Raw genomic sequence first — 27,703 nt, 5'->3', positions numbered from 1 at the left:
ACTCCAGCCCTAAATTGAGTGCTTATGTAGGGCACTGGAAGTGTCAAGATCCAGTTTGTTTTATTTAGAGACAGATAAATGCAAGTCCTGCAGGATGGGAAATTTAGTACTGTATACTCTTTGTATCACAGAATAACTGACAACTTCTATTTGTACACCTATGAAGCAGGAGAAAAGGAGGGGAGTTCTTGCTAACCAGGTCAGAGAAGCATCCTGACTAATAACTTACAAAGAAATGAGATGTATAAAGTATATTCGGGATATTTTCTGTGTTACTACCTCTTGTACATTGTAATTAAAATTGCCATTTCACCAAGTGGCATGAATTTCACCCACTATTTTTAAACTGTGACTTCACATCATATCACAACATGAACAACCACTGACTTGTTTATGCAGCTGAATTATTAGGGGATTTTAATAGTAACATTATTGTTATATTTTAAAATATGGCTTGTATTTAAAATATTTACATTTTAAATGTAGGTAGCAATATTTCCTAGGAGCACTTTGTTCAGTAAATCCTGCCCCCATGAGAGGTTTGCCTGCATGCTACTATTTTTTTCTTTGGAACGTGTCGATATTAGTGTGCTAGATTAACAAGGAGCATTAATAGTAAAATAAAATCAAGAAAAAGATGGATAATATGGGTATCTCTAGTGTTACTGTGGGAGCTACATACATACTTGAAGAAACAGCGTAGACCCACAGAAAGCTCCACATACAGGATAAAATTTTTTAAAATAAGTTGTCTTAATTGTCCTCTTGTATCACTCTAATCAGCACCGGGATGACGTGATTAGTGCGTTAAAGAAAATACTGTAGTAATATTGTAGAACTACAACTCCAGCTCAGCATTGCCTCCTGCACACATTTTTACAGACTTGAAATCCATTTAGGAGATAATGAAGGTGAAAACCTGCACTGTCGTCTTGCCGGGCCTAAGAGATGAATGTTACTTTGTCATATCCTTGAATAAGGAGAAGACAGTGTTTTAAATACAGCTGGAAGGAATGCCAGTAGCTCAGAAGGATCAGCCTTCTTGCAGACATGCAAAAACAACTGCTGCCAATTTAGAAGCAGGTTGAAAGAACTAGAAAATATGGCCCTATATGTATAAATAAATACATCTAACAGAAAATACTCTAAAAATCAGTTTCTCCTTCCCTGCCTCCCTGAAACTGTTCCTGATTTTTCCACCTCCATGCTTAACAACATTAGTAATTGCCAAAACACTGCAAAGAATGCACAGAGTTAGGTGCTAATGAGATTTCACTGTTGCAGGAGGGAAAATACTTGGATCACAAGGTCTCGGTTCACTTTGCCTTTTCTTTTTTTCCAGCCTGAGCCTCACCAGTGCTGGCACAGAGGGGTGTGAGGTGATCCTAGACTCCTGCCAGATACAGAAACCCTCAGCTAAGAAGTGTCAAGAAGCCGTCTGCATTGCCTCGGCTGGTGCAGCACACACACACCTGATCCGAAGGCTTGTTTGTGTTGGGCTTTCCTGAAATCCTCTTGGCGGTCTGTAGAGCTTATCCACTCCTGGGTTTGCCGCTGCCACTCTAGTGACGTCCTAGCTTGCCGGTCCAGGGAGCTCTTTGTTTCATCTATGTTCGGTGCATGCTGCCTCTCAAGAGAGCTTCCTTTCCTCTCTGCCGAGCCTCCGCGCTGGCCGGGGACTATTTGCTGCCTTAAACCCTGACCAGGGGGCGGGTCGGGTGGTGGTGGAAGATCTAAAAAACGTGAATAAGATTTAGATGAACTACTATTTTAATTGAAACAGAAGGTCTAGTTGATGCTGAAAAGAAAACTCCCTTGCAAATGTCATGAATCACTTAATTTGCTGACTTTAAAAGGAGGACATTTCATGTTAATCAGAAATGTGTTTTTACCTTCCACTAGTTTTTTACTCAAGTTACTGTGCTGCTAGCTCTTTCTAAATTCCATAAAAATCAATAGACTGTGAGCCCTGACTTACATTTCTAAGCATAGGATTTATTTTCTGTGGGGTATACATACTCCATCTGGCTCTTTCAGTAACAGCAAGCAATTAAGAAAGGCTATGAAAAACTGATCTGTGCCAGTTGACAGAGTAATTCCTCCCCATCATATTGGGCCTTGCTTCATCACTCCCATTTCTGGGCTTCGCTTTCAGCTTGAGGATTAAACTCAAAATCTAAATGTACAACTTTATCAAAATGCATAAAATGCCACAAAATTTTGTGGAAAAATTATTCACAAAACCTACTGCCATTGAAAACGCAACACATCTGTGAAAAAATGCATGTTTAAATGGAACCACCAAACAATGGGTGAGTGTTTTATTCAAGCACTGTTTAAAAATTCAGCCAAGAGCTAGAGTCTTCACTGACAAGAGGATGGCCACTCTTAAGTTTAGCAGTCTTGCAAATATAAGCAATCAAACCACAATTTCGGCTGAACATTGAAAGATGCTTGTTTGGTCTCTAATAAGTTGCTCTTTTCAAGTCTATGACTTGGACTACTAAGATGGTTGTAGAATTGAAGATCAAGCTTCTCATCACATTTGTGGAGGCAAAAATTAGTCCTTGACCCAAGGTCATTATAGAACCTGGGTAAGTATAATTCTAAATGTAAGATTTTCCCGTAAACTATATGACAGAATAGTCCATTAAAATAAAATCAGAAAAGGGAAGTGCCTTTAGTATTGTAAAGAAAACTCTCCCATATAGGGTCCTGTTTTATGTGAAGAACACTTGTTGATAATTCTGGGTTTGAGCAATGCATAGTCCAAATAAATCTGTGCAGCTCCACCAACTTCACTAAACCTATGTGAGTTTACACTAGATATGGGTCTGTCCTGCTTTCTAGTCTTTTGTACCGTACAACAGTGTCAAGGTTTGTCAAGGAACTGAACTTGGCTCAATAAAAGACATGGAACAATAAACCTTTGCTTTGCCTGCAGGGAAGTCTGATGTTTATAACTCTAGTGAAACTGAAATTAATTCTCTAAATTGGTGAGGAGGCCTTTGGAGTGAATTTATTTTGAAGGCTGTGATCCAGCTTTATATAATACTACACAGACTTTTTTTCATGTCCTTGCTGTTAGAGGAGATACTTTTATCTCATATATGGGGCAGAAATGCTTGCAAAGTTGCTGTGATGTCATTCCAGCCAACACTGTCTCTTACAGATAAATGAGGACATATGGGTTATTTGTGTCTACAAGGGAAAGGAGTTGTATCTGATGTTGCTCCTGTACCTTTGTTCACAGCTGAAGTGCTATAGCCCAGATTAAGATATCTATCTTCTTGGCTAGAACAGCCTTATAATAATCTGTCAGTGAGCTTGGTGTATGCTTTATGCTCAGCACTAATTTATTTGAGAAATTTTTAGTTATGAATATAGATGTGACCTTTCATGACAATGACTACACTTGAATTACTGTAGGTGGAAGCAGGAGGGTATGGGAGCTTGCCAATATTAAAATTGCTTTATAGTGTTGGCTTCCAAAACAGCATTTCTTATAATTGATTTTATTGCGATCATAACCAGTTAATGTAGAGAACCACAACACTGGCATCTGCTTATGCAATCCGAAATAGAGATTACTGAAGTTGTGATTTATAAGCACTTTACAGAGATGCATAGAATCCAATAAACACAGTCATAACATGACATCTGACAATGCAGTTTTCCAAGATAAAATATTTACCATTCAATATAAACAAAATTTTAAGGTAGTATCATAGCAAAAAAAAAAAAAAAGGTAAAATTACTGCAGTTTTAAACTTAACATACAGTACCCTTCTTCAGAAATTGCCATCTAATAGTTGTTATTAATTAGATACTGAGAAGGAACAAAGGCTTGTACTTAAACTGTACTGCATGTTCTAGAGCTAGCTGCAACTCCTGGAATTACTGTAGACTTTGCTGCTGATCAGCTGTTAACTTGATTCTTGCTTTTATCCATCTGCAAAATGTGCACAATGATTGCCTGATGCACAGAAGTGAAATGAAAAACCACATTTGTAAAGTTCTTTGGGTGTTTTAGACCTGTGGATGAGTTGAAAAATAAAATTTAGCTTCTGATGAAGCTTCACACAATTCTAGAAGAATTACAGGTACTAAGGAATTAATGCAAGCTGGCTCCAGCCTGAGTACAGACTTACTGAACTGTTAGACATGTCTGAGACGATCTGTAAGAACAGGTACTAATTCTAGCCAACCATCACCTGACTAAACCATTTGCTTTTTCACCTTCTTACTCAGGTTGATTATCACAGTAACACCTACCTTTCCTTTTTAATAAAAGAAGGTGGAAGAGAGCTTCATTCAGAAATGTGGCTTTTTATTTGCTCTACAGCCGATAGAGTACAGCCTTAGATAAATTACCCTTCTGCCTTAGATAAATTACTAAATATGCTCTGTTATATTGCCTGGGCATATATAAAGACCCCATGTATCTGGAGTCACAGGTTTTTTCCTCCAATGCCACAAAGAACAGTCTTGTCTCATCTATCCTCTCACTTCCTAGCCAAATGCATCTATATGAGACTGTGCCTGTGTCTCCACGCACACTTGCTAGTTATGGCTGGCATTTTGGCTGCTAGTAAAGGGGTAACAGAGACCAGAGAAGTTAGTAGTCTCAGTCCCTAATAGGCAGACTTATTAGCACATAGAGGCAAGTCAACTCATTCCATCTTGTCAATCACTTCAGAGAAGTTTTGAATCTAGAAATATAGGGACTTCAGCAGGATTTTCAGTGGGGATACCCAGAGTGGTATCGCTGATTATCACTATACTTCCACCTAAATGACGTTTATCTTCCAGGTGCCCCGTAAAACACCCACACTGAGCTAGTAACTTACTAGGCCAGTGGGATGTCATCCAGACTACCACTTGCAGCCTCTAATGGCAGAATGATCAAACTTGCAAGGCAATATATAAGTGCATTGGTGGGGAGGTGATGGTCTTATTGATTTAGTAATGGAGGGATTGTGATTGAGAAGCTGTAGGACATCAGAGTGCCTGATAAGAGGCAGACGGATGTTTGGCCTGGGATTACTCCAGCCCTCCTTTAGAAGGCAGAGCATTGGCCAAATGATTCAGGCACCAGTCAAGCTTTGGCACAGCGTTTCATTATTAGCTGGAAAAAGCTAAAAAGCTAAAAGTTACAGAACCAATAAGTATAAGGACATCCCTTTCTACCTGTGCCAGTTATTTGTTTTCCTAGGGGTGATAATTACTATGCTATTTAATAAGCTTCTGATCCACTTTCTAGCATCAGAAGGTAGCATCTTCTCTACGGTGACCTACCTCAGCAAAAATTGATTTATAATACATGATAGCAAGTCAGTAGCAAAGCTAATAGAAATCCTAAGACCCAGTTCTCCTTTTTAACCCCTTACTATATTTCCCTTCTGCCTCCTTCTTGGGTTTTTTAAACATCATGCTCAACTGAGGAACAGCTTTTAACTTCAGTCATGCAGTTGCCATACCACTACCTATATGACAGATTCCACTGTTTTGCGACTCATTAATATATTGTTTCCAAGAAAACAAATTGTTCTTTGAGAACTAGAAGTAAAAACCTCCTATTTGTTTTTTATGGTGGACTGTGAACTCAGAATGAAGGTTTTTAATAATTTGAGGGGTTCATAAAGTATTCTTCCTCTGTGGATTTGCTCTTGTCTCTGTGGTCTTGTAGGATGGGGAAGTTAAAAACCAAGTTGTGCAGGAAGACAAATATGAAGACTCAATCTACAGTCAGTCTAGAAATTCTGACCTGTGACCAAAGAACATGAAGAGCAGGGTTTTAGGGGATTTGTGTGGACTGCTGTCAAAAGCGAGCATGAAGCTGTACTCCTGTATGCTTACATAGGCAGGGACCAGTGTGCTACCTGTTATATATTACAGTTCCTTCTGTCTCTTGCACCATTCCACATGGCTGCAGTTATCAAGGGGGAAGTGCTCAGGAAGTGTACTGGAAAGGGCAGGGCGCAGACATGGCTGGAGCTTACTTGGTCAACAAAAATTTAAAATGACAAGTATCCAGTATGTGATGGGACTTAAACACAGCATGCTAGGCCTCATCCAGCCTGGGAATTTGAAACGAGTGACAAAGCGTGTTCAAATATGACAACTCCAAGAGGAAGCAGTTGTAAGGGAATGGATCGGAGACATCTCAAAACCAGGAGGAAAATGTATAGTGATGCTTCCAACTGAAATCAGGATGGCCCAGGGCTGAAGAGACTGGCATGGATTAGGGCTCAGAATTGCTGGATCTATCCCAGGTTGTCCTACTTGCTTTTCCTAACTGTAGCTTAAGAATAGCAGTATTGTCTCTCTTTGTAAAGCTCATTGCAATATTCCACACAAAGGATCGAGTTACCATTTTTAACTTCTGTATACCAGAGGTTTCTAAATTCAGTTTGTTTACATACACACAGGTGGCAGCAGCAATCCTTAATTGACAAATGCTCTTTTGCAAGTTTAGCTATGACTCAGACTTGCCGTTACACTTTAATGACTCATAATCAGTAAGAGTTGAAGTTGAAAAACTGTACAACCTGTGTTTGTTGGTTCCTGTGGTAAGATAGGATGGGAAAGTATCCTCTATTACTCCAGGACATTATAAACTTTTGGACCATATAGAAAGCACTTTAACTAGGTTTATAACAGACAAATGTTAAGCTATCAGTGTCCAAAAGCTGTTAGAGTTACTGACCGTGTCTGAGAGGTGGATTGTTGAAGGAAACAGTATATCATTGGTATTCTGATTCAAATATATGAAAGAAACTCTAATAAGATTAGTATTTTATACAGAATAAATAAAAGCCTATAGAAGATTCCTCTTTCTTTAAACTAAATCTTAAAATCTGATCTCTTAACTAATTTAAAACAATGCCAGATTTTATAATGGAGTCACACTTCCATCTGTCTCATGACCTGAACTGGATTTCCATTTATTTTCTGGTGCCCACATTATTGTTAAACATTTCTATAGCAATAGTACTCAAAAGCAGAAGGATTAAGGTCCCACCATACTGAGTGTAGTACGAACTCACATGTACACAGAATTTGTGGTCCAAAAGCCCATAGCTCAGGGTGACAGGATACGCTATGCAAAAGGGTTGACTTGATGTATGCACAAAAAAGAGTGCTGACAGCACCGCAAGCAACCCAAAATTTCCAGTTACTATTCTCATAGACACATCTACTTAATGGATCTGTGTAGCAGGGAGGCCTCTGGAATATACCCAGAAGGGGAGGGCATTAATGTTTAAACCAATTCAGTCCCATATGAGTGGAGTCTAAGCTACTTTAAGCTGTTTTCCCAAATAATATGGTAGTAAGGATGAGCCACAGAGCATGACTTGTAATGATAACCCGTTTGGTGAAGAGACTCACTTCTGGAATCTGTTCTCCACCTTTGTGGTCTGGCAAACAGGAAGCTGTCAAAGCATACTGCAAAACTGTATCTGTACACCTGATAACATCACTGAGAGGAGAGCTTTGGTGGTTTTAGTGGCCACAGTCCACCTTGCAAGCTGTTAATATATTTTATACATGTACCAAGAGTAATAAATAGCACATTATAAATAAACCAAACTAAATATACTCTTTATCAAATCTGTTTATTATGTTACCTCTCCAAAGAGGATAATGAAGCGAGTTGGATTTGATGATCTTTATGGGTCTCTTCCAACTCTAGATATTCTATGATTCTATAATATTCAAGTAATTTTTACTAGAACGAGGAGCAATTTATACTAAAATCTAAAGTTGGTTGGGTTTTTGTTTTTTTTTTTTTACACCTTCCACACACACTGGAAAATTTGTCAAGATGTACTGAAGATTAGGAGATAAACTCACTGGCATGACACCCACTCCTGTGGTCCATACAGTGTTATGAAGGCCACTGAAGCAGGACAGTCTAGCTCTTAGAATTTCCCAACTTTGAACACTGAAAGACAGGTCAGCATGAGGAAAGTGATCTGCTTGATATTAGAGGTATCCTTAGTTGTTCCTTTAATGCTGGTTTTTTCCATTTGCCTGCTTCTCCCCTCTGACAATTTCAACACCTATAGGGGCCAGGCCAGAGATCAAAAGAAATGAAGAGGAGGTGGTCAGCCAGCCACCTTCCTATCCAGTCCTCCTCAAGGAGTAACAGGCAGCAATTGTGCCTTTTGCCACACTCAAAAGAGGGTGGACAAAGATAATGGAAGACTGAGCTTAGTCATTAGAAGAGTGGAACGGACATGCCTGAAATTTCCAGATGGGAAGTGATGGTCAGAGGGAAGTGGAGATGTCAAAGAGGAAAACAAAGTCACTGGGGTCAGTAGATGTCAGGAATGAAGCAACACGGACAAGACATGAGGCAGAATCATAAGAAAAGTGTGGCACGTATTGCTATAGCTGTGGGGTGGCTGTCAAAACAGCACAAACCAACCAGGGCATTGCAGGACTAGCTTTACACTTCTCCTTAGGAATTCATGGCATACCACTACTGCTGGTGATGGCTACATTCATTTTATGTACAATTACCCACAGGCCATTTTTTAAATGTCAACCCACATCCAACGCAGTCATTTCTGGGTAAGATTTATACTGAGATCTGAGAAAACCTAAGAGATGCTAACATGCTCAGAGCTGAAACAAAGAAAAGCTCCTTGAAGATTCACTTAGCCAAGCTCCACGCTGCTAGCATTGCAATATTGCTCACGTGGCAACCTGGGGACACCACTTCACCAAACAAATAGTTCACCATAATGTATATTCCTTAAAAGACTGCTTTATGTTCTCCCGTTCTGCACACCTGCTTGTTGCAGGTCATCATCAGGGACTTCACACTACAACACTTACCGTCTGTTATTCCCTCCCTACGATGAGGCAAGGGGGGTTGGTCCAACCGTCCTCCCTTGTGTTTTTTAGTGGGCCTCGGCCTCTGACTCTGATTGACAGCTGCACTGGTGTTGCTGTCAGTAGAAAAAGGACTGCTTGGCCGAGGTCTCTGAGAGGAAGGGTATGCTTTGCCTAAAAAAAGGAGAAACAAGATGACAAAGTGTTATTGCCTTGAAATGGGCTGTTCTATTAATGTCTGTTCCAAAACATTAAATCTGGTCTAATTCTCAGAGGCAAGCAAATGTCCCCTTGAGGTATCCACTGATAACAACTGCTTTAAGACACACCACAACAAGCAAAGTGAGAAACTTGGCATTCTTTTGTCTTTAAATTTTATAATTAAAATAATTCCATCTGTTGTGATAAAACTACTGTATGCCATGTAACTCCTACCTGCTCTGTGTGCTGAACAGATGTGCCATAACAACTCCTTAGCCTTGAGAAGGGAAGGAAAACAGTTCTGCAATCATATAAAATTTATCTACTCCTGCCTTCCACCTCCACGTTTGCAGAGCCAGATTCTGATTTTAGGGGCTCCCATACGCACTGTATATCTGGAGTAAATCCAGTGAGATAAACATAACTGATTTTGCAAGCTATGTAGCAGTGTAGGTTTGTATACTTAAGGGCTCTCTTTTCTCAAGAAATAAAATTGGGGTATATTTAAATGCTAAAATTTTCCTGTTCATTTCCAGTATTTTTATATGTTAAAAAAATAGTGTATTCTGACTGGATTTATTCCTCAGATTTTTTTATATACATATAGACTAATCAAGCTACATGATTTCTCTTAAAAAAAAAATAAAATCTTTGATGCTGTTCTATGGAGCAGATCATTAGAAGCATCACAGCAGGATCCGTAGGAGCACAGTTCTTTCACTACATTTACTTCCTCTTATTTTGATATTTTTATTCAGTTAACTAGGTTTATTTTTTAATAATAACTGAAGAAAACTAAAGAACACCATCTTTCTTTTTTTCATCTTTATGTTATTCTTGCCAACTATCTTCTGGATGTTAATATTTTAATTCGTTTAGAACTGGTACTTAAAATTCTTTCTTGTTTCAATCCTATCTATCTGCAGTGGAAGATATATAAGCCAGTCAGAACTGCTCTTTCAGTGCTTTCGTAGGCTCAAATGGTGTAAGAGTTGATGGAAAGTGGCAAAATGGCTGTTTGTTATTTTTCGGGTCAACTGACCCCAAGCTAGTAAGGAGCTCTTTCATCTTCTGGTTGAATTAGACCAGGGTCTACCCTGCTGTGAGTTATGTTTTCTAGTAAAACCTTTCAACAGATGCACTTACTTCTAACATGCCATCACATACAGCCTGATCTAGATCAGCCTAATCAGGAGTAATATTCTACTCACTACACTATTTGAAATATTCTCAGTGCCAAGCGGGCAAAGTCAAAAAAGTAGCCATAATCTCTTTAACATGGTGGTTCACATTAATACACACATGTTAGAATAACATCTCAGTATTTGACTTCAGAGATTTCCTGCCTGTCTCAGGTTTGATCTTCTACCTTCTGACTTATGTGCAGTCTGAGGAGGACACCGCTCTTAGGCAGGCTTGTCTCCTAGCTGTATGTCATTGCCAGCTTTTGGAGGTTACCACGTCTGAGCACCTCATGTGGACATTCCCTAACTCTCCTCTATCAAAATAAGGCTAATTGAACTTAAATGGTATGAAAAGTATGCCTTTGTTAACCTGGCTCAATTTAACTGAAATGGGTTACAGAACGCCCACACAAGCAGCTAATTCTGGAGCTGGGAGAAAGCAGTAATAAGCATTTGGGGGGCGGCTGGAAACATTAACCTCTCTAGCTGGCACAGCTGCAGCCAGACAAAGACAAGTGATCAAGCCCTTGTTTCAGAGATAAGGATAAAACAGCAGATGAACGCAGACAAAATATTAAAATTTTGTTTAAAAATAAAGGAGACCACTAATGCAAAGAAATTCATATATGAGCCTAGAATTCCATCCTAGCTCACAGCACATTGCACAGATGTTTTGCAAAAATAAACTTGCAACATGCAAGTGCAACTAGTGAGTGCAGGATGAAGGTTCTTCACACTTATTCTCTTGATTAAAGAAATATGATTGTTCATTCAGAATGCTGGTTTGAAAAAGAAACACATACCAAACATTCTCTCTTTTATCCCTCCATGAAAATGAGGGAAAATAAATAGCACTGGCCTAAATCAGACATGGGGCAAACACAAATGATGTGCAGGTTCCCAAAACACATTTTGCAGTGCACCTAATAACTGATTACAGCATCTTGCATTTGTATGCAGCCCTTCCAGTAAGACTGCTAAGCAGCGTCAGACTCTCTGTAGTAGATTTAGTGTGTGTAAGTGTAGACAAGGATGAATCCGCTAATTCTTGATTTAATTTCCCAAGGGTGTTAAAAAGGAAAACGGTCTGAAATTGATGGCAAATCACACGACGGCTTCTGGAAACTGAAATCGAAGTGTCTGGTGGGAGAGACACCTTGAGCTTGGATTTACCAGTGCGTCTTACGATTGGCAATCAAACACACCCACGTCAGGCTATCAAGTTGGTCTTCCCCTTTCATATCAGTAAGAATATTTCACAGCTGTTCTATATGAGTGAAAAGAACTGTCCTGACTTCAAAGGAGTAAACAGTCAGGACCTTCAGACTCCCTCCAGAGCCATGAACAGAAATAATACTGCTGCTTCCTCACTACAAGACGCCATTTTGCACGATATGGGGTTTGTTGTGGTGCAGCAGGTCAATAATAGGCATGTCTGATGGATCGACCCTGCCCTGGGAGGTATCGTATCATGATGAAACTGCAGTAAGCATTGGGGAGTGATTTCTGGGTTTTGTGAAGAAAAGAGGGGAGGGCTGTTCATTTACATGTGGGTTTTATTTTGTTTCCGTTTTGCCTGCTGGATCATTAAGAGAGTAAGAAGGTAATAATCATAAAGTCTTTACCACAACCATGGGATACTTTGTCGTACCCTAAACTCTAACAGTCTGTCCAAGGAATTACATGCAAGTACTCAGCTTTAGTGCATTTCTGACCTTAAGGAAGGGATTAAGCTAGGAAAATATAGCTGACAAGAGGGCTCTCATCCTTTCCTTGTACTTTCCATTTACATATCTATAATAAGAAATTATATTTATTTAGAAGTGTCTATGTTTGTGCGTCCATCTACTTTTGTTATGCGTGTGTTTGTGGTGGGAACTGTACTTCTCAATGGCCTGATACAAGTGACATTAACTTTGGGTGAATCTTTGCATTAGCTTTTACTGAGTCCAAGAACAACACCAAAAACAAAAAGGTTAGAAAGGATTTGCTCCTTTCATTTAAGACTATTTAGAAGACTCTTCAAGCAAGGCAGTATGTTTAAATTATAGTTTGGCCAAACGTGCCCATGGTAGATGAGTGAAGGTCTACATCAGGTTTTGTTTTGCTTTGCTTGTTTTTTTCAAATGATGAGACAGATTTACTCAATTTTCCACTAGCGTAGGAAGAAAGTGAGGGTTTTAACCACTTTTAACAGTGAAATAACTATCTTTTAGGGATGATTATGTCTGACCACAGTCAATGGCACAAGTCCCAGTGATTTGAGAAAAGCTGTGTCTGTTCACCCTGTAGTTTGTTGGTGACACAGGACTTTGCCATCAATTCTTTTCTTCGTTCTGACCATTTCTAAAAGGCAGTGTTTGCCACGAAGTCATTGCATGCAGAAAGCCTGCAGTTTTTAGCCCTAATACGTGGAGACATTTCTCATAATTGTACACATTTTACTGAAGGATACACTTCATACCAGACTAATAGGAAAAAATTTTAAATGATAGGAACATTATGGGACCTGTGGGCAGGAATCGGCTGAGAAAGCATAACAAAAATATGACCCAAGTTCATACTTTGCTATTAGATTTGTGGATTTAAATAATTAGTTATTTCTGCTATTTCGATAAGACTAATCAAATGCAAATACATTCTTTTCTCCAGAATATTTAAACATCATTTTTACATATCTTTTTTTTTTTCTAGAAATAAAAAATATGGAGCTTTGAAAATATGAACTAAATTATATTTACTTTTCATTAATTCATTTTAGAAGATTGGCTGTTTTCAAAAGCAATAGTCACTTTACCTTTGTTACATTTAACTTGGCAGATTCAGTTGGCATAACTATTAATAATGCTTTTAAACAGTTTGTATTGTTAACAATAAAAGCACACAATTCACCCCATGCTTAGAAAAACTTCCCAGAAAAATACACTTTTTCAAGAGAAATGCAACAGAAGAGCAGGGATGGAGATAATAGTTTAAACATTATGTTTGTCACTGGAAATGTGAATGATTGTGAGGAGGTTTTGCAAAAACCAAAATCATCAAGACCATGGCAGAGTTAGTGATTTCTTCACTGATATATTAAACAGAGCATATGATGTCAGTAAATCTATAGCAGAGATAGCAGAAAGAGAAACTGCAGCAGGCTGAAGGTGCAGATTAAAAGCTTGTGCTATTCACTACTTCATATCACAACAATATGAAACATAATGTGAGGTTTCTTTTAAAATATACTGATAAAAATATCTCCATCCACCTTATTCCATGCATGTTAGACAAGTGTGAGACTCAGGTTCACCGAAAAGAAGAATAGGCAGAGACACCCTTCATGCAGAAAGCATCAACTTTGAGTCTACAAACCTGTTCTTGTCAGGCTGGTTCCATCCAGCCTAAAACCAGCTTTATCTGCTGCTGCAACCAGTGCTTGTGCAAAACTGCCGCTGGTAAAGATCGAGTCATCTGAGGAGCTACCTACACTAGATCTATGACTAGAAAAGTTACGATCCTCATCAGACGCAGAACCCCATCCATTTACCATTGAACCTAAAAACAAATGTAGGGCTCTAGTGAGTTGTGCACATTTTATATTTTTTGATCATCTAAAGCTTAAAGACCCACTTAATATGTCCTTTCTCAGCAGGAAACCCAAAATTCATTTGACAGAGCTTGGTACAAAAGAGCAGTATTTATCTAAACCTTAAAGACCCACTTAATATGTCCTTTCACAACAGGAATCCCAAAGTTTATCTAACAGAGCTTGGTATAAAAAAGCACTATCAAAGCTAAGTGGTACCTCATTCATAGCTTGCTCCTTGTTGCTTTGACCCTGTAAACAAAATTATACATATTCTCTACAAACGTGAGGGCTCCATAATGAATTCTTTTGAAAGTGAATAGATTTCCCCTGGAATTGAAATGAATGTGGTTTTTTTTTTTTTAATTTGACTTACTATAAATCAGTATCTAGTTTGGTGTGTGCAAAACAAAGTCTTAATTCAGGACAGCACAAGTATAAGTCTTGGTAGATATGGCTGAAGTCAGACATGGGCTTCAAGAGCTACCCTGAACAAGACTGGCATTATGTCATTTTCTCAATCAAAACCTTAAAATAGATAAGCAATTGTAATGGCCTGCAGAAAGTTGACCTAAAGTAGTTCATTCCAGTGGATTAAAGTTACTTTTTTAAAAGGATAGAAAGAATTAACATTCAAGAGCAGAGAAAATATATACTCAAATTTAGTACTAAGTCAGTCACTAAGCCAGTGCTGGACTCATAGTACCTTCTATCTATGGATTACCACCACTGCAGGAGAGGAGAGTAATAATAACACCATAAAAATGCAGTCAGAAAACCAGATACCAGAAAAAGCACATGAAAGAAATATAGAAATCCTGACATACTAATATGTAAAAAGCAAAGCAGTGAACGAAGGGTTCATCTTCTTTGCTCTTCATTTATATTTTCTTTTAATTTTTCCAATGTGTGAAGCATCGTTCAGCTACCCAATGTGGCAGTACAATATATTTTCCAGAGCTATCACTCAGTTCAAATCTTTTTCAAAGTATTGAAATTCTGTTTCTTTTGTGGCTTCAGATGGAGTCAATGGTGTTCTGTACTTCTAAAAATCATGGATAGATGTCACAGGGTAATTCTACACTGTGCAGTGGAGCAGGAGGCAAAGCAAACAGCTAGCACCAAGTACCTAGCTTTGCTCCAGGAACAGGGCAGCCATGCTAATTAGTTACCAAGTCCAGTTGAGGTGCAGAGCTACCAGGCTCCTTTTGGGACCTGAGCTGCTGCATGGCATTGCATGGTGCTGTGTAAACATAGCATATTGTTCTGAGACAGCACAGGCACCTACCTTGAAATACCTGAAATCTGCTTTTTAGAAACAGTGGCATGCATATGTTGAAAAAAAGCCAAATGAACCCACCAGAATCTGCAAAGAACTGGTTTTCAATGATATGAAGACACATTTGGAGAGATACATCATGGCCCTGACTTCAGTTAGCACAGCTGAATTTATGTAATGTAATGGATTTATGTAAATGTACGTAAGATGTGTAGCAGTGTAAGTCATGTTCTTCAAAGCCTTTTTAAATCTACGTCCAAGAAAGTATTACTGTGTTCAAAATTGTTAACTAGTAAATCGAGAACGACTTGCTTATTAGTACCAAATTGGTAGGCTAATTAACTAATGGTGGTGTCAAATATTAAAAATATCCTGCTACAATAAGTCAAGGGTACAATAAATGAATACTGGAATTTAGTCAGTAGCACGCTTCACCATAAAGCCCAAGAACAATGGATTATTTTGTGATGCTGCAGTGACCAAACCTTTTAATGTCAGCAAAGTGGCAGGCTATAATAACAAAAGTCCATGCACTCCTAAGATACAAGAAAAGAAACTGAAGAGGTCTATGGAGGTCTGACAGGCAGAAAGTGTGTTAAGTGCAACAGAGAGTGACAGAGTTTGATTCTGCTTGCCAAAAGCACACATTAAATTGTTATTTTCCAAAGAGACTTGACCTGATGCAGACAGATGTAAGGACGCCTAGATAACAGCAAGGGAAGGCTAAAACTGAATTTCCTCTGAGAAGACAGTTTCTGAACTAACAATCAAAGTGCGATAGGACATCATAGAGAAAGGAGAGTAAAAAGGCTTAGCAACAGTTATTGATGATGTATGAAAAGAGATACTACAGAAAAAACACTTCATGAAGATGTAAGAAAATGAAATGTTACAGCTGAGGACATTTTCAAACAATAGCTTATCGACATATTCTGCAAAATATGTAAGCACAAGCTGAAACATAAAAATACAACTAGACCTACAGATATCAAAGGACGATACTCGGGTGCTAAAAATTTAACATGTATCTCATTACTTTCAGCGCCTGAGGGTTTTCTGTGATGCATTCTACTCTCTACACAGAAACATATAAAAACATATACTGTACAGAATAGGTATGGTTTTCAGTATCATAGGCACAAGACTATGGATGCTTTAAAGGAACAGGCTTGAATTCCCATTTTCTCACATTGCACTGTCCATTTGGTAACCAGTCACACAACTGTTACACAACATATACTACACATGATAATTTGGATGGGATGCTTTCAGGGTATATGTAGGAACAGTTGCTATTTTTCGTCTACTCTTTGAAGGGCTGGACTGACGTTCATCCAGTGCAAAAGAGTAATCTATGTTTAAAGTAGGAAATATCCTAAAAATCTACAAAAGCCCATAATAATCTCTCCAATGTGTGTGCATACACCTCCTGTTCTACACGCTCATAGACGTGCCAGGCTTTCTCAAAAATAGGTAAATTTTAATTATGAGCAGGCTGCTGTTATCAGACTGGCAAGTTTTCCTATATAACCTTATAGGAAAGCCCTGTTCCTGAACTCTGTTCCCATGGACAGCAAGCATTAGCAAGGCTAGGAGTAGTGCACTCTGCCCATGGATCTCTTCCTCTTCCCCTCTACTCCAGCAGCTGTGTTAGGAGGAACTGCCTGTCAGGCTGGAAGCATAGCTCAGTTCTTGCAGGGACATGAGCTTCACTGGGATGTTAACACAGTTGACAACTAAAGCAAACAATGACCCCTCCCAGAGCACTGCATCCGGTTCTGGGGTCCCCAGCAAAAGACAGACGTGGACCTGTAAAGCGGGTCCAGAGGAGGGCCACAAAAATGATCAGAGGGCTGAAGCACTTCTCCTGTGAAGACAGGCTGAGAGAGTTGGGGCCCTTCAGCCTGGAGAAGAGAAGGCTCTGGGGAGACCTTAATGTGCCCTTTTGGTATATCAAGGGGGCTTATAAGAAAGATGGAGAAAGACCTTTTTACCGAGGCCTGTAATGACAGAATGGCAGATCAGGGGGCAATGGTTTTAAACTGAAGGAGGGTAGGTTTAGATGGGATATAAGGAGGAAATTTTTAACAGTGAGGGTGGTGAGGCACTGGAGCAGGTTGTCCAGAGAAGTTATGCATGCTCCATCATTGGAAGTGTTCAAAGTGAGGTTGGATAGGTTTTGAGAAACCTGGTCCAGTGAAGGATGTCCCTGCCCATGGCAGCAGGGTTGGATTAGATGACCTTTAAAGGTCCCTTCTAATTCAAACCATTCTATGAGTCAATGATTCTGTGGTACTTCTGGTTGCTGGAAGCAGAGGCAAAACTCTTCATAACTGCTGAAGTCAGCAAGCTACCAGGAGACACATACAGCACCCACAGCTGTATATGACCAGGTAGCTAAAGGTGAAATCTCTACATTATTTCTACTGGCTCCTGAGCTATTCAGTTTCCCTGCATAAACAGTTTTTCCCCACCTAAACTTGCAGCAGTAAAACCCTGGCTTCCTTTGCCCTCCAGAGGTGTGGACATTGCCCAGAAGGCATGGGAGTGCTGGAGCCCAGCCAGGGCACCTCAGGCCACCACGCAGCTGTGTTAACATAGCACATGTGGTTACTGATTTTTTAAAGGCATCCACTGGCCTCTTGTTTTCCAAATCAGATGCACATTTGTTTCTCTCTGAATAAAGGCAGAATAAGAGATGCTGACGTCCCTTTCAGATCAACTGTGCATTTTGAAATGGAATGAAATGGGCTTTTAGTGTCTCCTTTACATGCAGCTCACTATGTGTTTTCCAAGAGCACATTTGAGTTTTTACGCTTTCTGGCAACTGTAAATTTTACTCTTGCTGACAGCAGCAGTAAATGCTTTATGCAGAACAAAATCAACTCTGTGAAAAGTTGAACTCTCTTTTCTTGCTCCATAAAATATCTCTTGGTGCTAATGCAAACAGAAGGCTTCTTTGCTCTCAGGGAAAGGTGAGGGGAATAGAGGTGCTAGCTTCTTGTAGACTGCATGCTACTGCTTTTAGTGACATTTTGCAGGCAATAAAAACACTATTTTTCTTTGTAAACTGTACTCTGGTTTTACTTTAAAAAAATATCGTATGCCCTTGTGAAGTAAAAGCTGCTCACAACAAACCTAACACTTCTGAAAATTCCATTAGATACCTTTCTGTCCATACCAAACTCTGTGTGCATGCTTGAAGTTAACAAATTATGTCACTGGGACTTGCATGCATATGCTTATGTGCTTTCCTTCACAAGACCGTTAAGCATATGCTAATATTAAGGCCCTGCTCCCCTTCAGTTTTTTTGGTGGAACAGGGCTAGACTGCTTAGGTTTGTGAAGTACAGATGAAGTCCTCAGGGACTGATGCTACTTCAGCTGAAATCAGTTACAGAATTCCTTTAGCTTTTAGAAGAGAAAGGCATTATCCTCTTTTGGATACATCTGACTACTGTCATGATTACAAAGAAAGAATGTCCACTGATTTTGGTGGAAGTGGTGGAAAAAAAGGGACAATAGTTATTGTACCATTAAAATAAGAAAGAGAAGGGGCTGAACACAAAATATAAATACGATCACACTTCAAAAATTACACCTGGTCTTATACTTTACTTTATACTTTGCCACAAATGCCCGAATATTTAAATGTATACACCTGAAATAAACCCTTACGTTTTAAAATTTTTATTTTGGGGCAGGAAACACTAACTGAAAGGAGGCAAAAATCATACATACATATTTGCCACCTCACTGGTCCAACCATAATTAATGCCTTTCATAAACATTTAATGAAAAATAAATTTATGTCACTTAGCCAAATTTATTTGTTTTGCATTTTCAATCTTTCTAGATTTTTTGGTTTCCATATTGCTGAAAGGCACAAAAATTTCTCAAATTTATTCAAGCTGTTAGAAAAGAAATGCACACAGACCATTAAGTAGTTGCTCAAATGTTGCTGAGCAGTAAAATACTATGATAAAGTGGCATCTTGCTGTGTCTCTATTACTTCTTCAGCACTAAAATTAATTTATGATCAGTCATCAATTCATTTACATGTCATTTTATGCTAAATCCATCGCTGCTGATGAATGCATATCCCTAGATCCATTAAGCTAGAGTAAAGTCTGTGCTTTATAATATGACCCTGCTAATTGTTGCATTACCATTTTTATGAGATACAAAAAGTAGCAGTTTCCTATTTTCTGAGCACATATTTAATCCATGAAACACATTCTTCCTATTAAATGCAATCTGTCTAACTGCTTATAAAATAGAATCTTTTGCAGTAGGTATCCCTAAGCAAATCAATATAAATATTGAACTCTGCCACGGTAAAATACGGCTCATGAAAATGATTTTCTGTAATTTTCAAGAATTATTCTATTTGCGCTCAGACACAATGAACGAACAATTTTACCACACAGACAGTGATCAGTGAGTCTTTTAATCAAGACCAAAACATGCCAAATAAGGGATTTTCTTCCTTGCTGAGCTATACAACCTATGGAGATCTTTATAATCTCAGATCTATATAATTCTATTAAAAAAAAAAAAGGTAATCCATTTGCGGTGATACTGCTTACAAAAGTATCTCTCTGCTTATATTAGTTTGTATCAGTTAGGTAGAAAAGGGCTTGTTCTAATTTCCATGCTAGTTAATGGGTGTATCTCTCCCACCAGTCAAAATGCACCAGGACTGAAGATACAAAAGCTCTCACTACCAGCTTCACTGGTGGTCCTGGGTGAGGAGAAGATAAGGAGAGGGCAAAGAAAACCCCGAAACCGTAATACTTTGATCTGACAAAACTTAGTGTTGCTCTTAGTGATTTCTGTGAGAAGCAAATTAATTTCTTACACAGTCATCATATGCAATTAATTAAGTCTATTGAAGTAGAATAATGTAACAGATTCTTTGTGACCATTTATGCCACAAGTCTGCACAGCAATTCATTATAAAGGCAAACATTAAACATAAGCACAAGAAAAGACATTTTTCAATGTGTCTCTGAAAGCAAAAATAACCCTAAATAATTGTGAATTAAAAGTCAAGTGAGCAGAAGTTTTAGAGCTGCCTTCTAGTTGTTTTTTTTTTTTCCTTTCTAATCAGAATCAGTAACTCAGTATCTTAACAAACCATGCTGGGAATGAAGCAAAACTTTGGCTTTAATTTCATATTCTGTTCCACAAACATTCAAATCTGAACCTCCCTCCTTGAGTTTTCTTTGCAATATGTGAAAATGTTAAGATATAGTTACTGTGCACTCCTCCTTTCTTTTCACTTTATTATATATGTCAACATTATGTCTCTGCCACCTGCAAAGAGAAAAGCTTAATAGCACAGATTAAATCCTTGTCTGAATCTTCAGTTAGCTGTAACTACAACTCAAGCGCTTGGAAGACAAGCCGGCTTTCAAACAGTTTAAAGGAGTAACACTGTGGTTTCAGAGGAATTTAGCAGTTTGAGCTTGGCTCACACAGCCCCAGTGTTCCCCCTCAGAAGATCCCACATTTGGTGTTGGATGAAAACCTCAGTCACAGGTCAGCCATAAAGAACAAAGTACCATTTCACTCGGAGAGTGGGTATCTACAAGTCATCCCTGAGGCATGCTAACAGTACCGTGTGAGGAAATTCCCCCTGCTCACTGTACAGCAACTTTATTTGGAGGAAGTCTTGACCAAAGAATGTCCACTTGGATTTCTCACAAACACTGGACTCACAGGGTGCACTTCAAAATGAACAGAAATATTGCTTCATCTGGGTCAGCTGTTCTCGTTTGCCTCCATTTTTTAATATAATGTTTAAAGAAGTGAAAATACGGTATATGAATTTCTAGGGAAAAGCTGGTCTAAGTCATCAAAAGCCCTGTGAAAAGAAGTAGCTTATATATTCTCAGTGCAAGAAAGAACAATTTAGTTGTTCTACAGTATTCTAAAAGCAAACAAATTAAAGAATGAGAAACAGCTTAGAAACAATGAATGCAATTTGTTATAAACCCTCCTTAACACCAGTAAATGCAGCCTGGAAGAGTTAACAGAAACAGATATGCAAAAATTAAAATTCTCTTTTGAAACAATTTACCCAAGTATAATAAGCAACTTCCTTCCACCCCTAGAAAAAACACAAGGCCAAAACAAACCCCAAGAAAACCGAGGTTTTTCCACCGAGGGAAAGAGCAGTAGTTTCGTCATTTGGAGAGTTTGCCATTTTACAGATAATTTAGACCAACACTCTGGCTGTATTTTTGTAAGGCTATAGTTCCATAACTGTTTTAAGTGAGTCTAAGTGCTGGCTCTACACTATAAGGGCAGTCTGTCATTGCGCTTCCCTTCCAGCTGCACGTTCCCTTCCTGCAGTGCTGGCAAACACCTTGCCACGCAGTGAACCACATCAAGGAACAGATCCAGCTGGTAATTAAACAAGAAGCAAAAGAAGAACCTTAATTTTCAGCTGGATGAGGCCACATCAAGTTAGCGGTGGAAATGAGTGGGAGTGCATTTAAATCACATTAAGTACACTCCCAGTCTACGTTACCAGGTTCTGACCAATTTCTTCCAAAAAACTACACCAGGAAGTTTTTAACACTCCAATGATTAAGCAAGATTTATAACTATTAGAACAAACTTGAATCTTATTCATAAAAGGACAAATTGTAATAAGCACAGAAGTCTACGAATTAGAGCAGAATGCAGCTATTCCGTACTTTGCACTAGGCGGGGTGCTCCAAAATATTAGGTGAAAATGCAAATGTGAAATACATTAATTTTCTGATTTACAGATGTATCAATGTTGACATATTAATACATACCAAACAGAAAATATATAGCCACCTGGTATTTTTTATTTATTTCTGTATTACCAGTGCAAAACCCTTATTGCATTCCTAATGGAAAGGCGTTGAGCCATTAGTGAGATATGCAAAAATATGCAGAATTATAGCCTGAAGGAGATTACACTAGAAATTCAAGCGAAGTGACTTAATATACTCATGCACTAATAAGTTAACCTTCTCAATTCAGGGGTTTAAACTTTAACTCTAGAGCCTTCAGCTGGATCTGGATTTCAAATCGCAGCAGCAGAGATACAACTCTCAAATCTTAATTAGATTGGCAAGCAGTCTGGACCTAGGGTGAAGGAAAACCTAGAAAGTGGGATTAAGCTACTCGCTATTTAATTCAACAAGGGAAAGAAAGAAAAATATAGGTATTGATGCTCAGTCATTGTCATATTCCTGCAGTGTTTTTAGAACAGAAATGTTTAAGTAAGGGTGCAAAATCCTTGGAATTTCAAAGATCCAGAACAATGAGATGAAATTCAGCAGCGCTATGGTGGTAAGTTGTACTGAGCAAGTCTCCCTTAAAGTACAGCTAACAATCAGTGTTCTTTCACAAAGAAGCACCCACTAGTTGTTACGAACTATGGACACTAGGTACATTTGGGTCTCCAATAAAGCTGTACTGTATGGACATAGTATAGGATATAGAGGCCCAAGTTTTACCTAAAGGGAAGTTTAGCATGACTTTCTAGGTCCCCTTTGATGATCCCTGTTGTAACTTTCCAAGGCATGCAAAGGGCCACAAGCAGTGAAGGAAGGAGTGTCAGAATAATTAAATGTCTTCACTGAAAAGGAACAACTACTAAATTCAACAATACAAAGTAGGTTCAAAATACACATTTTCCTACATAAATATTGAATTTGCCCTACAAATAAACGCTTTTACAAATAAAAAGTACAAATAACTACACTTCTTGTGAAGTCTTTTAACTTCCCCATGTTGAACTGTGAAAGCATTTACACAGCAAAATATCTAAAAGTGCTTTAAGGTAACATTTTTATGCTGCTTCTGATTTATGAAATATATATTCCTAAGCCAAGGTCTTCCCCCTCCTTTTGATGTAACTGGCTTGCTTCTCCAGTAGAGTGAACTTTTCATGAAAGCTAGGATATAATTGAGTTTTCTTCCAAGTCTTTAAAATTCATGAATTTTCTTATCATTTTGCAGCAAAGTATTTTCAAATCCTTCTTTAACTTTAGTGTTTAATATTAACACATTTTAAATGTTACAGAAATAGAGTGGAATAAATTTTCACTTAGAAAGTGTTTGATTGATGATGTATTTTACTGTTAGGAACAAGTTGGTGTCACTGTTAACTGTGTTTGGTTACCTGTCACAGAGCTGTCTAGATTGTCCATACTGGAGCCTGGAGTATGCTCTAGACCTCTTAGCGGCCTACTGATTTCTACAGTTTCTTCTTCAATATCATCCTCCTCATCATCATCATCATCTGGAACATCTGTTTCCAAATCTGAAATAAGGTTTCCAGATACATATCCTAGGGGCGGAACAGGAGCCTGAGGAGGCTGTGTATTGCTTTGGATGTGCCTACAAAAACAAACAGGAAAACGTCATCAGAATGGATGAGACTTTGTACCGCACGCTCGACATGAGATAAGCCTTTCAATAAGTCCTGAAGTAGATTTACACAATGTGCTTGTTAGGTTAAACTCAAAAGTCAGTTCAGTTATTAACCAGAGCTTCTAATACCAGAATACCTGCACAGTTTCCAGTCTTAAATATACTTCCCCCTCCTGTAAGATGGGGAAGATCGTCCTTTTACTGTTGAGAAACGATGTACACAGAGACTACATAAAGCAGGTAGGAAGTCCACGGAAAAGCACAATTCTGAATCCTAACCCAGTATATAAACATCTCACCCAATATTCCACCTTGCAAATCACACGTTGAGCCAAAAATAAATTTCACTCCTTCTGCTTAGACTCAGTGCCCTTAAGCAGAACTCACTCTAAAGAGGAGGAATTGACCAGTATGACAGAAGAAATTTTCAAGTCCAGTGAATCCACTGTCAGCAAGGCCTTTTACATTTGCTTTATTCCAAGTAGTTTAATTGATTAATTGCAGCAGTATTAGGGCATGCATGTGTGAAATTACTGCATGCAGCAATCACAATTAAAAAAAGAAAAACAAAGATAAAAAACACCCACAGGATAGCTAAATGGCCAAAGGCAAGCACAGGACTTGGAGTTTCATTTGCATGGTGTCTGAGAGGCTAGAGAGGAAAAGAGCCACCATCAGCTTTCAATGCAGCATTCTCCACAGCACTACAGGTACACAGCAAGCTGTGCCAGGGGACCCAGGCATGACTGGCCTTGGCATAAGCGCATGTACCATGCTTGAAATTGCTAACTTAGGCATGTGGGAATCCTTGGGTGGCTGTTCATGAGGTGCCATGACCTGATTCGAATCGGCAGCGCTCTGGACGGGATCCAGGATTCTGCTGGTCTCTTGCTTGGACATCAGCACAACAGAAAAAAATTACCACCGTCACCTGTTTGGTTTCCTAGCTGCAATACATTTTCAGTGAAAACTTTGTGCTGTGTTATTGCCTACACTTGGTAAGTGCAGTAATTCTCTTTATTCAAACAGCTTTTTCTTTTTCATAATGTAAATGTGTCATATCTGAGAATGTCACGGTAAATGTTATGCACCACTGGAATCTCTCTCTACCTTGGTGTAGGTTTTAAATTATTGCTTATTCTGAAGCTTATTTGCAGTGCAAATGCTTCCGTTCTGATACACAACGCCCTTCTGATTGGCAGTTCCTGAATATTTTTCTATCTGGACACCAGGCTCCTTGCTATGCAATGTTCAAAACATCGCACTGAAGGGCACTACCATCTACTAACCCTCAATAAACAGTGTGATTAGCTCCCAATCAAGCAAAATACTTAAGTATATGCTTAATGTTAAGGATGTGATAGAACAATTGAAGTCAATTTCTCATGTACTTGTAGTTAAGCATACACTTAAGTGATTTGCTGGATCAAGGCCATAATGATGATGTTCTTTTCCAGTAATCTCTAACGTGCCCTTTCTTAGATATCTAGTTGTCTGGTCCCTATATTTCTCTTCTATTACTCCTACAGTAACCTATCTGACAGGTCTCATCTTATTGTTTTGTTCCACCCCCATCCCCACCTCCCCTACACTGGACAGGTTAACTTTGTGAAAAGAAAACCAAGAACTCTTCCTTCCCACTTAGGACAATGGAGAACTTTCCACTGACTCTGAACAGCATTTGCTGAACAGCATGATACGTATCCAGCCAAACATTTTCAAAGCATTAAACTATTCCATGACACAACACCTGAAAAATAATTTGTTTTTGTAACCCTCAATATATACCCCAATACCTGCTATAAGGTTGTAGCATGAAAACACAGTTTATCGCCTCTCTATTTTTTTCAGACTTTCATGCTCAGTTATTGTGACCTTACACAGGAGCGATGTTAAAACCTGTATATTCCTAAGCACATCACGAAAGTTCCCAATCAATTTTAATTTCCTCAAAAAGGGAGCAAGACCTTTCCTGTCAGCTGCGAGAAGCTTTGCTAGAGTCCTACTATGCTGTCTGCCACCAGACTGGCACCCACGGTTTGTAGGGTGTAGAAAGGGTAACAGCTGCAAAATGCAGCAGTGATTGACTGTACAGGCAATGTATGCATCTGTGTGCTGGCTCAGAAGACAGCTACCTTCAATAGGCCAGGTCTAGCTGCTGCCTGGGATTTGGGTCTGTCCCACAGGCAGGCCGGGGTCCGTTCTTGGCAGCGTGGCACTGCAGCGGGACCAAAGCATCCTGTTGATTGAGTGCAGATTGCAGACAAGCCTTGAGGCTTCAACGCTGTCCAGGGAAAACAGCTGGCTTTGATTTGGCGCCGCCTGCCTACCTGCCTGATCTATTTATGGTAGCTCAAGCTGAATAACTTTGTGGGTTTATTTACCAGTGAAGAAAGGCTGCTCCTCTGCTGGCAGCACGCCATTCAGTAACGAGCTCTGCTCCACTCCTCTGAGATTCACGGGCTTTGTCTGGATAGAAAAGTTGTAAAAGGACAACTGCCGCTTAGGGAACATCCAGAGAGCAACTGACCTTCACCGCATCCCCAGCCTGGTGCAGTTGACAAGTTCTTTTTCAGTCCCTGAAGAGATCACTTCTGTTTGTTTTGCAGGGGAAATGTTACTGTGGTATTTGCTTGCTCTTCCTTTAAATAGGCATAAAGCAGACTAAAACGCTAGATCCATTTTGTAAATTCTAACAACTTCCTTCCTGCTATTTCTGGGTTTTTCCCTATGAATCAGAAATTTTCATGGTATTTCAAAGTACAGTCAGAGATGCAAATGCTTCATTCTCCTGTGACACAGGGTAAAAGCTGCTGCATTGCTATTTCAGGCGACTAGCATTATTTTTAATCAGGAATTTAGAACCTCAGTATTTCGGAAAATCCTAAAATATTCATTTATTTTGCTAGCCTGAAAAGAGAGTACTCTGAACTGTATAAAAGTTGCCAGTAGGTAGGTGTTAACTACTTAGTTGAATATATGTAAACCCGCAGAGGAATATTATTTTCATGTGTTTTTAGCCAGGATTTAACATATTACCAAGCATTATGGTTTACAAAGCATCTACTAATGTTTAAGGCCTTGACTCTGTAGGCACAGTTTTGCTATTTCTTCTTCTGTTTTACTGCTTTGGAAACATTACTGAACTGCTGTTGAACACAGTTGATATTTATGTCATCAAGGAATAAATTATTCTTATGCTTTTACTTCCCAGACCGCAGGTGCCCCCTTCAAACATTTACCATGTCTGCTTTGCTATATCAAACTGGTAAGCCCTAGTTAATTCGTCAAGGTGGGCTTGAAGCATTGGCTGCATCTCCTCTCGTGGAGAAGGTGTGAGGGTTGCAGTTGACTGTTGCCCAAAGGAGATTGCAGGTGATGAAGCTACTCCTCGGACAGGAGGTGTGGGAACACGATCATCGTCTTCTTCAAGCTCATCCTCCATGCCCTGATGTAGGTAGGTCTGAACCGGCAAAGGCGGACACCAACCATCACTGTCATATCTAAAATAAAAACCAAGTAAGCTTAGCATACATCAAATCTCATCTCTGATGTGCAGTAGGGTGTATACAGGATTTCTGCTTTGGTTTGAACTCAGTGTGAGCTTTAACATTTATTGAAATGTGGGTCAAAATTGCTTAATTCTCTTTCCTGAGTCTGTTTCGTTTTTCCCACAACTGCTAAGCAACTTGAACAAGATGTGCAACAAAAAAATTACCGACCCATTATCTCATTTGTTAATGGCGATTAAATAATGTTACGCCATAATCAACAACAAATATGAACTAACTCACTTCCTGGACCATTAACCTAGGAGAATGCAGGAAGATTGACCTAGACATGAAAATAGCAGCATTCTTAAAAGGCAGAGCGAGATTTACGTAGTTGCACTTATGCACTTCCTTACTCCCGTCCTCCCCTTTATTTGTCTATAAATTTACTATTTGTTTTTATTTTGTAGCTTAAATAAAAAGCTACACTTTCCACATAAATTCTGGTCTTACCGCACTGCATATACTGTGAGGTGTAGTACATTAATGTCACAGCAGCACTGACCCTAAGCATATGCTATGTCACAGCACCAACTGAGAAGATACATTAGCACACATGTTGACAGCTCTGCCAGCACCCCACCTCCTAACCCATCTTTACTGGGACTTACCTAGACAGTGCTAAACTTCTGATCACTTTCAACGCACCTAC

At 39.1% G+C, this 27,703-nt stretch overlaps 1 protein-coding gene across 11 annotated transcripts in view; it reads right to left on the bottom strand.

Annotated features, from left to right (window-relative positions):
- Positions 1-27,703, bottom strand: part of ROBO2 (roundabout guidance receptor 2) — a 472,649-nt gene that overhangs the window by 6,997 nt on the left and 437,949 nt on the right. For 5 of the 11 annotated variants that reach the window (XM_075102036.1, XM_075102044.1, XM_075102053.1 and 2 more), the window contains 5 exons: positions 26,743-27,003; positions 23,250-23,467; positions 13,587-13,769; positions 8,848-9,018; positions 1,473-1,733 (listed from right to left, as the gene is read on the bottom strand). In XM_075102036.1, the coding sequence (XP_074958137.1) occupies positions 1,473-1,733; positions 8,848-9,018; positions 13,587-13,769; positions 23,250-23,467; positions 26,743-27,003 (1,094 nt within the window). The remainder of the gene's footprint in view (positions 1-1,472; positions 1,734-8,847; positions 9,019-13,586; positions 13,770-23,249; positions 23,468-26,742; positions 27,004-27,703) is intronic. The other 6 variants (XM_075102078.1, XM_075102097.1, XM_075102071.1 and 3 more) reach the window with 3 other exon arrangements.

Source organism: Phalacrocorax aristotelis, chromosome 1 (genome assembly GCF_949628215.1).
Source record: "Phalacrocorax aristotelis chromosome 1, bGulAri2.1, whole genome shotgun sequence".
Classification (NCBI taxonomy): domain Eukaryota; kingdom Metazoa; phylum Chordata; class Aves; order Suliformes; family Phalacrocoracidae; genus Phalacrocorax; species Phalacrocorax aristotelis.
The sequence above is the reverse complement of the archived record's forward strand: the minus strand, read 5'-3'. Positions and strand labels throughout refer to the sequence as shown.